Raw genomic sequence first — 17,675 nt, 5'->3', positions numbered from 1 at the left:
TTCTGAATAGTAATTTACACACATTAGACATCATAAGAAAAATTAAACATATGGTGGCTAAAATGTATCCAGAGACGAGGATGTTGCAAGATCAACAGGAACTGTTCATATTCATACCGAGTTATGGGAAATAACCAGGGTGGTGGTAGCCTAGTGGGTAACACACTCGCCTGTGAACCAGAAGACCCAGGTTCAAACCCCACTTACTACCATTGTGTCCCTGAGCAGGACACTTAACCCTGAGTGTCTCCAGGGGGGACTGTCCCTGTAACTACTGATTGTAAGTCGCTCTGGTAAATGGCGTAAATGTAAATGAAATGTATTCATTTCTTCATCATTTGTATTTAACTTGGCTAATTATGTCTGTCTGTTTTGGCTCTTACTCAGGTGCCGGGAGCAGTTTGCATCACAAGTGCAACAGTGCCAAACACCGGATCATCTCTCCCAAAGTGGACACACGTTCAGGCGGGGCCTATGCCAGCCAGTCCGAAGTACAGAACAATGATGTATCTGAAGGCAAGACAGAGCAGAAAAATGGGCGTGGCAATGATGGACCAGCCAGCAATGGAGGAGGAGCCAGAGATAAACGCAATGGCAAAGTGGCCAAACCAGCTCTCCTACACCAGAACAGTATGGAAGTGTCATCCTCCAATCAGGTAGAAGTTCCAGACACAACACAGAGCTCTCCTGTCTCCATCAGCAGCGGCCTGAACAGTGAAGGCGACATGGCCGACAGCCCCACCATGGCCACCATGGGTCACGTGGCTTCCGTTATGAGTAGCATGTCACAAAATACCGCAGTCTTCATGTCAGAGGTGGGCGGGGACTCTGTCTACAGTATGTCCCCCACAGGAGGTCCCAATGCACACCTTCTTGGCCCTGACCCCAACTCTGCCAGCTTGGTACTGGCTGTCACTGATGACAGCCACAAGTTTACGTTTGCGGGAGCGATGAGTGTGGGGCTGGGAGAAACGGGAACATCTGAAGGGCTGACCATGCTCTCTTCTGGCAGTGTCTCTGAGGAACTTGTCCTGTCCAGCAACCTCGAATCCAGCACCCTTAAGTTGCCAGAGACTAGTGTAAACTTTGACCCCGACTGCTTCCTGAACAATCCCAAGCAGGGCCAAACGTACGGGGGCAGTGGCCTGAAGTCCGAGGGCAGTGAGGCGGTGACTGGGTGCAGTAATGGAGGACTGGGCTGCTCACCAACCCTCACCAACAGCAGGTATAACTTTAGCACCTCACTGGGCAAGAGCATCAAGACAGAAGACACGTCTTTCGAGCAGCAGCTGGTGACGGAGAGTGGCTACCGGGTGGGCGAGCTGGTGAGTGGATTGGGGGTCGTATCAGGAAGCAGTTCCGCCCAGAGCGCCCTGTCGCTGGCACCCACTGCCTCACTCATGCCCTCTGGTGGAGGCTTGAGTCCCAGCACCACACTGGAGCAAATGGACTTCAGCGCAATTGACGGCAAGCGGGAATACCCCTCTAATGCTACGCCATCCGCTGCTTACAGCCAGCCCATGGAGAACCCTCATATCCGACACCAAACCCACTCTCCCAGCTTCTTCCTGCAGGACACGCCCTCTCCCACACAGGCTGCCACGCTGCCCGGCAACACCAATGGACTCAGTTCCCACGATTCCGGGGCCTACATGGCCCTGCCTGCTGTCAAGACAGACTCACCTGGTCCCCATGACAACCATCACCACACAGCCCAACGCGGCGCGTCCAGCTGCAATGGCGCCGCACAGGCCGACAGCGCCGGGCAGCGTGGCACCTTACGTCTGCTGCCGTTCCAGAACCAGTTCAATGGAGCCGGATCGGAGCCAGATCAGGACAGCAATGCCCAGGGGGTGAAGGCGGGAGACCAGGACAGAGGGAACGCCGACGGGCTGCAGAAGGCAAGAACGGGGCTGCAGACCAGTGGGAACGGTGGAGCCGGTGACGGGGAAGCGGGGGACAGGGAGCACTTTCAGCCACCAGAGAGCAGCAGCATGGGAGCATCTGGAAATGATGGTGGCACGTCGTGTAATGGGACTGTAAGCCCCGAAGGTGACGGGACGACTCTCCTCCACGAGGCAGGGGGCCTGGTGCCAGGGCTCTTCACCACTGTGGGGGGTCACCAGGGAAACAGCAGCACCGGGGGCAGCAGTAATGGGGGTGCCATGGAGATCAACTTGGACCATTTTGACGTCTCATTTGGGAACCAGTTCTCAGACCTCATCAACGACTTCATCTCTGTAGAAGGAGGGGGAGCTGTGGCAGCAAGGGCAGTTTCCACCATGGCGGCAGGAAACAATGGCCTCTACCCTCACCAGCTGATGCCACACTCAGGGCAGGAGGGGCGTGCGTCTTCTGAGGCAGCATCGCAGCAGGCGGCAGGAGAAGAAGGGGCATGCCAGGTCTCGGCAGGATACAGCAGCGCCAACCTCTGCCTGCAGCCCTGCTGCAGTCCACAGTCCTCCCAGACCCCCCCAGAGCCGGGCCAGCTGGCCTACATGTCTGCTGCGGTCACCCACGACACCATGGGAATCCTCCAGGCCACCGGACCGCTGTTTCTGATCACAGACTACTCACCGGAGTGGTCTTACCCTGAGGTGAGTTTCATGGGGAGTAAAATACAGTCACAATAAGAGATCGATTAGCAAAGGAGACAGGAAGCTCTCCAGCATTGGAGATGAACCTCTAACCAGCCACCAGATGGCAGTCTTTAGCTGGGAAACAACCACATATTTCTCTAAAGGCTTGAGGATACTCTAACTGTTGGTTTAATTAGTGATTTATTAAGTAGCCAGAGACAAGTTTCTATACATAATGATTATTATTTTTTAACTATAATAATAAGTGTATATAGAAATTTGGCTCTTGGCTCTATATAGAAACTTGACTTATTAAGTAGCCAGAGACAAGTTTCTATACATAATGATTATTATTTTTAATTTAATCAGTGTATATAGAAACTTGACTTATTAAGTAGCCAGAGCCAGAAATAGAAACTTGGCTCTGGCTACGTAATAAGTCACTAATTAAACCAACAATTAGAATATCCTTAAGCCTTTCTTGATATATGTGGTTTGTGGTCACCTGACCACTGACAGGTGAAGTGAAGCATTGGTTAACTGGTTGCAGTGGATTTAGGTGACAAGCGAATGTTTAGACCTTTTTGTCCTTGTCCTTGAATCCAACCTTGTGAGTGCATGCTCTCCCCGTGTTGCCACGGGTTCCGGGTTCACATGGCACCAGGATGCACTATGGGAAGGAGTCTGTGGAGGTAGTGTAAGATAAGAGTTAAAGTGAAGTCATTATTAGACACTGCAGCACAGCACACAGTGACATGGTGAAACGTGTCCTCTGTATTTAACCATCACCCTTGTCTGAGCAGTGGGCACCATGACACAGTCTCTGTGTCACCGTGTGCTGTCCCACTATGACAATCATGTCACTTTCATGTGGTTGCAGTATTCGAGGCAAATAATGGAGGATTCCACTATACACAACTTTGCCTACCACAAGTTCACCCCTTTATGGAAATTTTATTCTGTGATGGCCGTTAGAATTTTCCCCCAACGCAGACAGTTTGCTGCTACAGTAATCAATTCCAAGCATTTTGCACCAGCATTCTGATGCTTTTTGTGAATATTTGTCACTTCGCATTCAATAAGAGAGGGAAAAAAGAATCTATTTTAGTGCTCAAGAATGGCATGAACTCTTATCTCTTATAACAAGAGAGGATATTCTAGTGGATGTCGCTGCCATGCTAATACTGTGACCACATTAAGGTCTCCTGGCAATGTGTCACTCCCAACTTTCAAATGACATTGAGTTCCAGTGCAGTAAGGGGCAGTGGTGGCCTAGTGTTTAAAGGAAGCGTAATCAGAGGGTTGGCGGTTCGAATCCCGGCCCGCCATGGTGCCACTGAGGTCCCCTTGATGAGGGTACCCCACACACTGCTCCCCGGGTGCCTGTCATGGCTGCCCACTGCTCACCAAGGGTGATGGTTAAATACAGAGGACACGTTTCACCATGTCACCATGTGCTGTGCTGCAGTGTTTCACAATGACAATCACGTCACTTGCACTTAAGCCATTGGGTCTGTAGGTAAATCCGGGCGAGTGGACGAATCCGTGTGGACGTACAGTTGTGTCCTGGTTTCAGGGTGGAGTGAAGGTGCTCATCACGGGTCCATGGCAGGAGACCAGCAGGGAATACAGCTGCCTGTTTGACCAGATTACTGTTCCTGCCTCCCTTATTCAGCCTGGCGTTCTGCGCTGCTATTGCCCAGGTCAGATCGACTCTCCTACCCACAATGCACCACCATCACACACTGGTAAAAATGCTTCAAGACTTTGTCATTTCTGTCCCCAGCTCATGACACCGGACTGGTGAGCTTGCAGGTGGCCATCGGTGGGCAGATCATATCCAACTCGGTGGTATTTGAGTATAAAGCCCGAGCCCTGCCTGCACTGCCCTCCTCCCAGCACGACTGGCTCTCTCTGGACGGTGAGTCTTCAAAACTCTACAGGTTTCGGGAACGACACCAATACGGGTTTTCACAGAGTTCGCTGCTTCCGTTTTTATTTCGGCAATTTGCAAATAACTCCGGAATGTTCTGAAGAGTGATCAGATGAATTGTAAAGTCCGTTATTACCATTAAAAAAATTTACTTAATCCCAAAAAACACGTACGTCCACTGCATTTCAGCGCTGCCACAAAAGCATCTACTGAGATCATTTCAGTTCTCCTCCCGTTAACACAGGTGAGAGTGTTGAGGAGCACGATCTAAACAATCTATACGATTGACCCATAATCAGAAGGTTGCCGGTTCAAATCCTGAACCGCCAAGGTGCCACTGTGCAAAGAAGAGTCTGGTGAAGAACGATGCCGTTTCCAGCATGATGGAGCACCGTGCCATCAGGCCGAAGGGGTAAATAAGTGGCTCGGGGAACAAAGCATTGAAATTTTGGCTCCACGGCAAGGAAACTCCCTGGAAATTAATCCAACTGAGGACTCGTGGTCAATCTTCAAGAAGCGGGTGGACAAACAAAAACCCACAAATTCCGACAAACTCCATGCACCTATTATGAAGGAACGGGCCGCCGTTGGTCAGGATTTGGCCCAGGCGTTGATTGACGGCATGACAGGGCGAATTGCAGAGGACCAACACTGCAAATATCAAGTCTTTGTATAAACGTATAATGTAATTGTCAATAAAAGCCTTTGGAACATAAAATGCTTGTGATTTATAATGCAGTACGGCACAGAAACAACCGACAAAAATATCGAAAAACAGTGAAGCAGCAAACTTTGTGAAAATTGCCATTTTGGCCGTGACTGTTCACGCCTACTCGCGTCTTCTGATGTGATCCGTCACAGCAGCCGACTGATGAAAGTCTCGTCAGTCAATCACCAATGTTCCCATGATGAGGAGATATAGAAGGTGTTGGTGCTGTGGTGGTGAGATGGACGTGGGGAGGGGGTCGTGGCTCCAGCAGCCAGAGCTGCAATGCAGGGACCCCTGGAGACCAGGGTGGGTGAGGTGGCCGTCCGGACCGTGATTGGTGGGGATAAAGCCTGCTCTCCTTTCGTACCGGAACACCTGGCAAGATGATAAGGTGCATCTGCATGTGCGATGTGTGGTCTGTCAGTAACCGGATCGCTTTTTAATAAACACAGGGCTATGGGAGAGAGTGTTCAGGCTCCTGGATCTCTGGGTTCATCCTCCTGAGAAATTGGGGGATCTTAGAGGTTCTGAGGGGAATCGTATTTCGAGAAGCAGCTTGTGGCTGGAGGAGCTGCTGCTGTTCCCGGCTCGGATTTGTCATAATGCAGAGGGCGGCTGTGCGCTGCGCCACTGCAGGAGGGGAAGATCCCGCCCCGCCCCGCCCCGCGACCACGCCCACGGACTCCCACGCCTACCACAGGTAGCCGAATAGCCAATTCTGACCGCACCGTGACCCGGACCGACGTACAGCGCGTTCTTCCCGTTCGTCGTGTTGGAGTGAAAATCGCCACTCTGGCAACCCGGGGCCGCGGTGGGCGGGGCTGACAGGAGGAGGAAGAGGAGGAGGAGGAGGAGAAGAAGCTCTTTCTTTCTCTCGGCCAGCACTCTTCACTTTCTTCTTCTTCTTCTTCCCGCGTCCAGAGGAAGAGAAGCGGCGCACGCCTGTCGGTCAGTAGCGCTTTCTGTCTTTCTTCCATCTCCTCTCGGATTCTGTAGAAACCGCGCGTCTCTGTTCTGTAAAAGAACCGCACCTGAGGATCCCTCAACATACCTGTTGATCTAGCGGGGAGGAAGCGGACCCGTAATCAGAAGGTTGCTGGTTCGAATCCCGCCCCGCACCGCCCCGCGATGAAGGTTATAAGCGGTGATGGTGATGGGTTAAAAGCAGAAGCCCCGTGTGCTGTGTTTCACAATGACAATCACTTCAACTTTCACTTTTCCCGGCAGAACCTGTAAGACCAGCCCAGCTTCCATAAACTCCTTCACATCACATACCTCCATCCAGTCCTTCACAGTTAACAACTTACCATCAAGTTCAGCAAATCATGGAACGCCATGCATCTCTTCTTTTAAGCGCTTATTTTTACAACCTTATCCAGAGCACCTTACAGTCAGTAGTTACAGGGACAGTCCCCCCCCTGGGGACGCTCAGGTTTAAGTGTCCTGCTCAGGGACACGATGGTAGTAAGTGGGGTTCGAACCTGGGTCTTCTGGGACCAATCAGCACACAGCAAGTGACACCCAGACGCTAAACATAGTTTACAGATCCTCCCAGTCTTTACTCGCTAAAAGGGAAGATTATATATACTATTATACATATTAATTGGTAATATGAATTAAGTGTCAATTTCATTTTAGAACAATTAGTTTAACAAATGAAAATATGGATCTTCTCGAGAAAAATGTATTTTTATTCCTGATTTTGTAAAGAGGAATGCTGGATTGCGGTTTATGGAATCCGAAGTAAAAACCATTTTCTGTGTCTCCGTAGCGCTCGAGTGTGGCTACTGCTGGTTGGAATAGTCATCTGTGAAGTTTTGGTCAGTTTTAATGATTAAATTAATAGAAACCGGGGTCAGGTCAGGACATATTAAAAATGAAGCCGCTTCTTCTGCTTTGGTTGAACTAGATAAAAAAATATTAAAATGGCCTGTAGTGTTTCATTGAATGGATGCAGTGCGGTCATGTGATCGTGGTACGACCCGTAATGCACAATACTGAAAATCCCCCACAAACGTGTTCCTGAATGATGCAACCTGGTGAAACGGGGACTGCGAGGCGTGGTCCACACTTTATTGTGGTCTGTGTGTGTTGTGTGTATGGAGTAAAATGTGGGTCATGCTGCGCGCTCTGGTTGGCTGGCGATACCTGCCCGGGGCTGCTGTGATTGGTTGTCTCCGGCCTGCTGGCTCCTCCTCCTCCTCATGCGCTCCACATGTCCTAGCTGGCGGAGGAGGAGCAGCAGCAGCAGGTGGAGATGACATCATTTTCACTGCAGCAACACTGCAGCACTGTTTGGACAAAGACACGAGAGAATCCGTCGTTCTTACACACTCGTAGACATTAAAACCACGGATGATGAACACTGATTGATGGGTGTATTGGGCATGTCAAGTTTTATTATAATGTCAGTGTCCAGTGAAGTGGTCAGGAACCCGTAGTCGGAAGGTTGCCGGTTCGAATCCCCACTGAGGTCCCCTCGGTCAAGACTCCACATCTCAGCCGGATGCTTTTGAGTGATGGAGCAGCCGTGGTGGACTGAGGCTCCACCTCTCACCACTTTGACTTCCACAACTTACTGGATCTGCTGCTGGTGGAGTCGCTATAGTACGGGAGCCTACGTTTTCTAGTAAGCAGGTGGCGTTACTGTTTATTTGGGGTGGAGCTAAATTGACGTTTTTTTTTTTTTTTAAAGTGGATTTTTAAAAATATGTATTTTGTACAAGTATTTTTCAACCATCTGCATTCAAGTATGTTAACGTAGAACTGAGAGCTTTGTTATGCTTTCAACACCTTTTATTGTCACTATATGCAAATTAAAAAGCAACTCCTTCAGTGCAGACATGTATGTAGAAAATGATACATGAAAAACACAAAATAGATTAAATATAATAAGATGTCAGAAATGGCAGAAATAGCCAAAAATAAAACCAGCACTATATACATTTGAGAAGAATAAATAACTGTGCAAGTTTTTATATGCAGTAGTGCAGCCTACTTACTTATTTCACTCATTTACTATTCATAGCATGAACAGAACTAGTGAAGAGAAAGCAGATTTTCCAACTGCAGTCCCGGGCAATCTGAACAGGGTGGACAGAAAGAAGGGACAAAGCACAATAAAAGTAATTAAAAAAAAAAAACTTTTTGTCCTCAGATAACCAGTTCAGGATGTCCATCCTGGAGAGACTGGAGCAGATGGAGCGGAGGATGGCGGAGATGACGGGTCATCAAACACAAGGCAGTGGAGGAGTATCAGACAACGGAGGAGCGGGAGGGAGCAACGCTGACCAGTCACAGGTTGTTAATCGGTGGCTTTGTACAAAATAGAATGTAATGTTGCAAGGAAGTGGACAACTCGGTGCTAATTATTACCACTTCTGAACAGGCACAGATCCAGTCGCCGTCAGGAAGCTCGTTCGAGGGCCGGGTGGTGGTGGTGTGTGAAAAGATGATGAACCGGGCCTGCTGGGCCAAGTCCAAGCACCTGATCCACTCCAAGACCTTCCGGGGGATGACTCTGCTGCACCTGGCCGCAGCGCAAGGCTACGCCACCCTCATACAAACCCTCATCAGCTGGCGGTGAGGACATCCACGCGTTAGCAAACTGGAAAGGGACATACAGACATTACGGCTACAACATTTAAATTGTAACGTTTGTCTTAATCTTCAGTACAAAACATGCTGACAGCATTGACCTGGAGTTGGAGGTGGACCCCCTGAATGTTGATCACTTCTCCTGCACCCCTTTAGTAAGACACATTGTCATCAAACTCTAACTTGAATGTTTTTAAAGGTCCCCTGAAATAAAATTTTTTCTTAGTGTCCCCTAATTCTGTATCTGACGTCTCTTTCCGAAATTCTGCCACTTTGATCCAGTCCCACAATGACATGTCCCAGGACCGTTTCACCGTCTGTAGCTTTTAAAGTCTGTAGCATTTAAAGTCTGTAGCTTTAAATGCTAATGAGGAGGAGAGAGGCGGGACGAGGAGGAGAGCGGCCTATAGAAGTTGAGGGGAAAAATAAAATGAACCCGCTGGTTCTTCAGAGTCTCGCGTGATGGAACTAAAAAAATACATTTGTGCTCATTTTTACATTCAATCACAGAGCGACTGCAACGCTTCACATGTTTGGAAGCCATGACGGTCGGTGGAGATCATGCTTTAGGGGAGATAACGTCTCTGGGTGTAAAAAGCATGAGAAGCGGGAGGTAACCTTTCCCCTTATGGCATCATAAGGGGACAAATTCCAGATCCGAACGGAATGACCAAAGCACTCTTTACACCGATCACCATTTCTAGCCACTGCAGGACCGTAGACAGGCTCGTGGAACTCGTATTAATGTTAAATCATCTCACAAAGTCACATGTCAGGGGACCTTTAAAATATATAAATCAACCCTTTTACTTTGATATATTTTACCCCTTTTGATGTTCATATCCAAAGTGGCTTCCTTTCACTTCTTCAGTTTATTGGAAGTAACTCAGGGTTAAGTTGGTTTATTTACTGCTCTGTTCTGCAACCTCAACATTCCCGGTTGTGGTGTTAAATGACACATGATTGTTGTCCTGCCTTCTGTTGTGCAGATGTGGGCCTGTGCCTTGGGCCATATGGAAGCTGCACTTGTTCTGTACAAGTGGGACCGGAGGGCTCTGGCCATCCCTGATTCTCTGGGCCGCATGCCCATGGCCATTGCTCGCTCGCGCGGGCACACTAAGCTGGCAGAGTGCCTGGAGCAGATGCAGAGGGAGGAGCTACAACAAGCCCCACCCACACCCAGCATGGCCCTGTCCCCGGAAGCAGAGGGGCCACAGACAGAGGGATGGATGGAGGTCTGGGGCAGCGGAGCTCTTCCAGGTGAGCTGAGACGGGCTGGAAATGCCCAGGTCTCCAGTTCCAGCATCTGCACTGACCAAGGTGACATATTTTACATCTTTATCTTTCAGCATTATGACATTTATGTTATGAACATGCAAAGATCAATATTTCTGGTGAGAACATTTTCAGCTCATTTCTTTTTTCACTTCCACATTCCTGCAGGCCTCAGAAGAACCATGTCTGCACCCTCCAGCTGCTACCACATTAAGGGTCAGGAAGATGGGCCACCAGCTAAAAGACAAAGGCAAAACCCAGAAACTCAACCTGGACTGATAAGCTCTGCTCCCCTTGAACACCTGGTTCACAAGCCCAAACCAGTCCCTTCTAAATCATCCAGAGAGCGAGAGTCCAACAGAGATGGAGGACATTCCGGCTCAAAGTCTGGAACGGCACGTTGGAGCCCCAGAAGAAAGGGTAGCGTCATAACTCCAGGAAAGTCAAAACTGGCCAGCAGACTGAGGATGCGTGATGCCCCTGGTGCTGGAGCTGTGTCCGGACTGCTCTTCAACCAAGAGGACCTGGAGAACACAGAAGATCTGCAGGTATGGTAGTTATCTTGTCTCAACTCCTTTGGTTGCAGATCCCACTGAATTTGTTCCTCGATTCCTCCACCCCTGAACCCACTGCTCACCAAGGGTGATGGTTAAATACAGAGGACACATTTCACCGTGTTGCCGTGTGCTGCGCTGCAGTGTTTCACAATGACAATCGCTTCACTTTCACTGGTGGCATTTTCCAGACCTTCTCACTGAAAGTCTTGGTCGAGAAGCTGATCAGTTGAGAAAAGTGAAAAGCGACTTTTATTGTTGGTTTCAGATGAACATGATGACATTGGCAGAACACATTATCGAGGCCACACCCGAGCACATCAAGAGGGACAACTTTGTTGGAAAAGAGACTCCACTTGACAGCTCTGCAGCCAGTAGCACCATGAGCTGGTTGGCCAGTTACCTTGGAGATGCCGAAAAGTGAGTCTAATGATTGACAGATGGCCATGATCTTACTGCGTGAAGGTTAAAGATCTGAGGATGCATAACAGCCATTTTCATTATTTAATTAGGCGAATCGGTTAAAAGCTCAGATCCGAAACGCACGGTACATCTTATTCATTCTTCAACGTGTCGTTCTTGAGGGCTCTGTACTGCAGGCCCATAGCGCAGTCTGCGGGTTCGTGTGCCGGTGACGGCGCCCCACACCTGGGCTCCCTGGGCAAGCTGGGCCTTCCTTCTCTGTCCGACTGGACGGCCTTCCTCAACGCCTCGCATGGTAAAACTGAGCCAGACCTGGCCCAACTGGCCCTCACCGACCCCGAGCAGAAAGAACTGTACGAAGCCGCACGGCAAGTCCAGAACACCGTCCGCAAGTATAAGGTAGGCTCGGCTTTGGCTCGGTCCATGTGTGACGGGTCTCTTCTAACGCCGTCTACACCCTTCTTGTGCATCTGTGTTTATGCTGTTTCATTGCCGCCATTGTTGGTCATGGTGTTGTCTGGACTTTTTGGCGCCACAGATGTGAAAGGTCCTGAGGCTTCTAATGGATTGGAGGGCCAGAGAATGCTGCAGTGTTCACGTGCCCTGCTGCCGTGTAGCTACTAGTGCATGCTGGAGAGATGCCTGAGCTTAGCATGGCCTGCTCATACGTAACGGTGGAACCTTTCATTTAACACTGTTTGAAAATCTGTTGTTTACTTTTTTCTAGATGTTTCCCTTTCTTCATTTTTCCCGTCTTAACACCAGGATTGGTATTTGGTGACACTTTTTGTGTGTGTTTTTTTATTTTTTTTATTTGCTTCCTATTTTACCTTCTCAGAGTTGCTTGACTGAACTCCCAACCAGCTGGTGGGCCTGACAAACCTGTTGGTGGTCCTTTGTTCTCCATGGCAACCCGTGGGATAATGCATTTCCTCTCTTGTGTTCCTCCCCGCCCCTCCTCTCCAGGCACGGCCACTGCGAGAGCAGAAGGACGCGTCAGCCGCAGTCATTCAGCGCTGCTATAAAAAATACAAACAGGTATGGATCTGGCAACCTTCATCAGGTCTGACCAATAATCAGAGATTAACAATTCCAACACGTCTTCGTATCCTCCCTCTCTCTTTCCCAAGCTAACATGGATAGCCTTGAAGGTAACATGAATTTCTCCCTCCGATGTTGGACGCCCCAAAATCCATGGTTTCTCCCCACAAACGTCTGTTTATTCACCGTAAATGATCTCCCCCGTTTCCCCGCCAGTATGCACTTTATAAGAAGATGACGCTGGCCGCCATCCGCATCCAGAGCAAGTTCCGCAGCTACCACGAGCAGAAGAAGTTCCAGCAGAGCCGCCGTGCGGCTGTGCTGATCCAGCAGTGCTACCGCAGCTACCGGGGGATGGGCAAGAGCCACGCCCACCCTGCCGCTCTACAGCACCAACTCAGGTAACTCCAGCTTTTAATCCTAAAGAGTCACACCAGATACGTTTTAAAATGTTTGGATGAAATCATGGTGAGAAATGACATTTCACGGTGCACTGAATCAGAAATGAATCATTTGGAAGCTTTAATGGTCGTTCGTTACGACAAATGACTCCTTTTCCCTATGCTGAAGCAGCGGTCTGCTCACAAAGAGGCAGGACCAGGCCGCTAGGAAGATCATGAGGTTCCTGCTCAGGTGTCGTCACAGGTGAGCACCGACACGCCACGCCGGGCCACACCACCAACACCCAGCACATGACTGTGTCCACCAAACGTATGAAGCCCAAGCGCTACTGAAGACCTGGGGTCCACACCCCTTCCTCACCCCACTTCCCACTGTCTTCTAATAGCTGTCTGGTGTTGTTTTGCTATTTCTGCTAAGCCCCTTGATGGACCATAGACTGTTCAAACGGGTGAGTGCAGTGTCGAGAGCTCAACTTCCTTATTACTTGAGTCAATGCTCCTCTCTTGACCAGTGTCTTCTCTTCTCTATATGATTTCTCCTCTTTCATGCTCTCTAACCCTCTCCATCTCTTGTTTTGAGGAAGGCTCGCAAATCCCTCTCTGACTTTTCTCGATTTTCCTCTCGACCATCTCTAACCTGCTCTTTCCTTCACTCTGTCCTACACAATGCTTGCTTGCATGTCAGCTGCACACTGGACCCCTGAACGTAACGAGTTTAGCGCCGGTTAGACTGGTTACCCCAGTTCCTCCTCCTCTCTCTTCTTCCTCTTCACCCACCCTGCGTGGAAGAAGGTTTAGAGAGACCTAGAGACTGCTGGGTAGTGGGAATGGCGTTGCATGACTACCATCGAGAGGTTTGAGGGGGCAGGCATGCATTTCCTGTTTGCAAGAATGACTTTGTGAAGGAATGCCCGGCTGCTTGTTTCCTCTCCGGTGCTTCTGGGGTGGCCTGGCCACGTGCGTTCAGGGTCACTTTTCACATCTGTGGACTAGTCCGCCACGAACGGCCAAATTCTAAAGCCAAACTCTGTCCATCAAGGGAGCAAGACGTGTCTTTTATGAGTTTGGTTTGTGTGAGCTTGTTTCTTTGCTGTTTTTTTTGTTCGTTTCACCGTGAAAATTTATTTTGTTGGTGCTTCGTGCAGGTAATGAAATGACAAATGTTTTCAGGTACAATTCAGAAAATCCGTTTCACTACTAGGTCACCTCATCCCCAGACCTGCATAAGCGCTGTCTGATGAACCTGCTTACCTTCTGTAACCCTTCTGTTCCATCCTGCAGGGCAAGAGAATTGAGAAGGGCCAGGGAACATGAGCACTCGCCAAAAAACTCCGCCTCGATGTGACATCGCCCTTCAAAACTCCATTTTTATCACAGATGACAGTTTTACACAGAAAAACAGAAACAAGGATTCTTGCAGTTATTACTCGGAGAGATTTGACTTCCAATTTTGAGCCTACTTCTGCTTCAGCGTTTTTTTTTTTTGTCTTTATAAGGGAGAAAGCAGGAGGTTCTTTACAATGAAGACTACATTGGGGAGGGAGACATTATATATCTTCATAGCATTTTTGCACTTTTTCTTTTTTTTTTTCAAAGAGCAAAAAAGGACAAATGAGAAGAGGAGAAAAAGCGAATGACATTTGGATTGAACGGCGTTTTTGACAGTGGGTGTAAGATACCGTGGAATTGTCCGTTTCGAGATTTCAAAAGACCGCATTTACATGTATGATCATGCAGGGACATGCTTCTGAGTACATTTTATACTGGAAAAAGACAGAAACCAAAAACAGCCTCAACTCATATGCATGCAATTGTTTTTCCTGGCAGTTCTGTGCCTCAGCACCACAGATCTTTGTTTCTGACGACGGCGTCCTGTCAGGCAGCGGAACGGGACGTTCTTCAGATGAATGTAGATGGATGTCTGGACGAAGATGCGGTGGATGTGATGAGCACTGTCTCGTTTTTCTGCTTATCTTTACGTGTGCTTGCGTGTGTGTTTGGGGGGTCGAGGTGCAAGGTGAGGTGGGCCCTGACTGACCCCTCGGGCCCGTTTCTTATCGTCACTTTGCTCTGGCCTGCCACCGTGAGTCCCGTGTCTGTTGAACTGAACTGAGAATAATGCATGAGACTGAGCAACAGAGGCTCCTGCATGCCGACCTAAACTACTCTTCGTGTTTTCTGTTGGTTTGTTTTATATCGTGCCGTCGTCGTGTGTCCTCATGAACTAGAACTTCCCTTTTATACATGAAACTTACTTTCTGCCTTAAAGCATTATTTTGCTTACATTACTATTTTTCATATGTCCCATTTCATTCCAAAAGATATCTTGCTAGATTTAAAATGCAAATGCACAAAACGAATAATTTTTGCCAGTGACTATTATTTTCTGCTGTACTCTTCTTGTTGTGGTTTCATTTTGATGGACTGAAGAAGGCTCCAAAACTGCTTTCCACTGAAGGATTCCATTACATTGCCTTGACGTCCTAAAGACTTACTGCACGTCCCAACACTATCTCCGGTGCTGAAGAAAGCTCCGTATTTTTTGACTAATGATCGGCCTCTGAACATTACCCTGAGTACAGGAACAGCCAGGTTCTTTATCTGAATATGATTGTATTTAAGATTATATATTATTTTCTTCTCAAACGTGCTAATAACATGCATAGATACAAAGAAGAACAAATCTCTATTGTACAGTTTTGTTTGAATGCCCAAGACAGTTCCACTGTACATAATGTAAATATCTGATGCAGACATGGAGTCATGTGCATGAAATTTAGGTTGCAAAAGCAAAAAAAAAAAAAAAGAAAGTATGGTATGTTTTATTTGAAGAGCATGGCCCAAATCAGAAGAAAAAAAGGACAGGACAGCAGGGGAAAGGTCCTGAACTGTTCTTTTTGAACCCATTTCGTCAGTGGTCACCAGTGATGGCTGACGATTGACCTGGTATTTCTATACTACAGTAGAAGCGTGACCTCCCTCTGGCAGCCGCCCGCGTGAAACATGTCTTGACATACCTCTCAAGTCTCCTGTCAACTGGCACCAGAACCAAGCCACCTGGGATCACGTCCACGTCCTGGCCATGAAATCCGATCTGAATTATTAAACAGTCCAGCTCTGTTGAGTTCAGAATCTTTTCTTCTTATCTTGCTGTACACTGGCCTGGTACCAGTATTAGTGATGAAAGTGCCTATGAAATGAGACCGTTTCAGGGGAGTAATTAGTTTGAGGTGGAAGCCAATTAGAAAGCGATCTTTTTCACCGTATACGGTTTTGTGTTCTAGTCCCATAACTCCTGGAATCTGATGCCAGAAATGCACTTCTAACGCTGATATGTCCAGTATGCACGTACAGGACAGTTTTCATATCAGCTAGCCAGATCACAGACATTCTGATGCCAGAGAGTTCTTCAGTTTCAGGCTCGTTCTTCTCTCCTCCCAGATGATCCAGGATGAAACTGGATCTTCAGTTACCGAGACACACCTTCCACCTTACTCAGGGTTCAAACACGAGCAGGTGAGGCTCAGCAGCTCATTGTGGTTTCTGGCTCCAGGATCCATTTCAGAAGCAGCGAAACAAGCTCCTCATTCAGAAAGGTGCCGAGGAGGACAGTGGACATAGAATCTCTGTGTGACTGCTGCCTGGGATTAAATTAAATGTACCCTACAGGCACGCACCACCAGATCAGACGAAGATTTCCCATAATGCCCTGCGCGTCAAACGTGCACCAAAAGCCACTTTTTTTTTATCGGCCATCAGTGAAAATGAGTTCACCTCCCCTCTTGTGATCGTCCGTGATGTCACATGATTGAAATGTAATGAATGATTTTATGGTTTGGAAAGCTGTAACTGAGGTTTTCACCTTTAACCCCAAATGAAACAACAGATCTATTTCCCCCTGTGATCGATTTCAGTACCAGTGCTGAGCAATAAACCCTTTCTGTCTACAAGGAGGGGATGGATGTTTGATCTGAATGATTATGGGAAGCCCCCCCCCAAGGACATGCTAACTCCACTTTTCTCTTATGCAATTACTAGAACAGCAAGCCCGGTTTTAGATCATTTATGGAGACAATTTCATATTACCTGACCCCAAATGCATGTTTCCATCATTTTCAAATAAAAAAAAAAATATATATATATAAGTACATGCCCTGCACTGTTAGTGGAGATCGGGCACCAACACTGCATGTCAAACTAGTATTAGACTCCTGTTTTAAACTAGTCTCTTTTAAAAATGTCCTTCCTGCCCTCTTATAACCTGCTTTAACCTGCCCAGCTCTTATAAGTTCTCATGTTCTGGTTTTATTTTTTTACTGTGCATGTTAAGAGCATCACTGAATTGTTGGAAATGATTTTAAAAGTATATAAACAGCTGCTAAAGCCATGCAACACATTTTGAATTGCCCTAAAAATATGGAAATGTTTTCTGAATGCTTTATATAATTTCTGCTGTAAAATAAATACGAAAAAAAAAAAGATTTTGTTTTTTGCAGTTGCATGTTTGATTTCTGTTCTCTTGTACAGTATGTCTGGGGTGGCACTGGAACGAATCTTTGAAGGGAACGGACTGAACCGAATCAAGTGATTCACCTGAATCGTCTCTCGGTTCAGTTGAGCTGTCGGTCTAGCAGCACAACACGCATCCGTCAGTAGGGGGCGCTGGAATGACGCCCCACCCAGTCCCACATATAATCGTTTCCGAAACACATGAAAATGAGAATAAACGAGCTATACAGTATACAGACTGTAAGTACAGTGTATAATCTGCATTTAAATGTACTCTCTCGTACCGGAACCCCCTCCAAACAAGGCCCAAAGTTCCAGTTCCGAACAGGAAAATCACCTTTTTTTTTCACAAGAAAAACACGCTGATAAAAACTAGTATTTTCTCATGTGTCATATGCTATTATAGAATAAAATAACATTTTCTTAGGGACATGCCTGACTTTAACAAAAGAGTCTGCATGTTTGAAAAGTTTGCATGTTTGAAGGAGAGACGGGTGAAATGTACTTATAAATGACTTTAATGTAATCTTTTAAAGTAGTGTGCGGGGACAACCTTCTGATTACGGGGCCGCTTCCTTAACCGCTAGGCCACCACTGCCCCAAAGTAAGTGGTAGTAAGTGGGGCTTGAACCTGGGACTTGTGGTTCACAGGCG

At 47.7% G+C, this 17,675-nt stretch overlaps 1 protein-coding gene across 12 annotated transcripts in view; it reads left to right on the top strand.

The window, feature by feature from the left end:
- The window catches only part of LOC114800309 (calmodulin-binding transcription activator 1-like), an 80,655-nt gene extending 63,665 nt beyond the window's left edge, over nt 1–16,990 (top strand). For 2 of the 12 annotated variants that reach the window (XM_028997492.1, XM_028997482.1), the window contains 15 exons: nt 388–2,597; nt 4,156–4,282; nt 4,366–4,500; nt 8,379–8,521; nt 8,610–8,803; nt 8,895–8,973; nt 9,808–10,138; nt 10,262–10,641; nt 10,916–11,067; nt 11,232–11,469; nt 12,037–12,108; nt 12,201–12,221; nt 12,328–12,512; nt 12,682–12,756; nt 12,931–16,990. In XM_028997492.1, the coding sequence (XP_028853325.1) occupies nt 388–2,597; nt 4,156–4,282; nt 4,366–4,500; nt 8,379–8,521; nt 8,610–8,803; nt 8,895–8,973; nt 9,808–10,138; nt 10,262–10,641; nt 10,916–11,067; nt 11,232–11,469; nt 12,037–12,108; nt 12,201–12,221; nt 12,328–12,512; nt 12,682–12,756; nt 12,931–13,045 (4,457 nt within the window). In that variant the 3' untranslated portion in view covers nt 13,046–16,990. The remainder of the gene's footprint in view (nt 1–387; nt 2,598–4,155; nt 4,283–4,365; nt 4,501–8,378; nt 8,522–8,609; nt 8,804–8,894; nt 8,974–9,807; nt 10,139–10,261; nt 10,642–10,915; nt 11,068–11,231; nt 11,470–12,036; nt 12,109–12,200; nt 12,222–12,327; nt 12,513–12,681; nt 12,757–12,930) is intronic. The other 10 variants (XM_028997494.1, XM_028997484.1, XM_028997487.1 and 7 more) reach the window with 9 other exon arrangements.
- The last annotated feature ends 685 nt before the right edge of the window (nt 16,991–17,675 follow it).

Source organism: Denticeps clupeoides, chromosome 12 (genome assembly GCF_900700375.1).
Source record: "Denticeps clupeoides chromosome 12, fDenClu1.1, whole genome shotgun sequence".
Classification (NCBI taxonomy): domain Eukaryota; kingdom Metazoa; phylum Chordata; class Actinopteri; order Clupeiformes; family Denticipitidae; genus Denticeps; species Denticeps clupeoides.
This window is presented reverse-complemented; position numbering and strand designations above follow the sequence as displayed.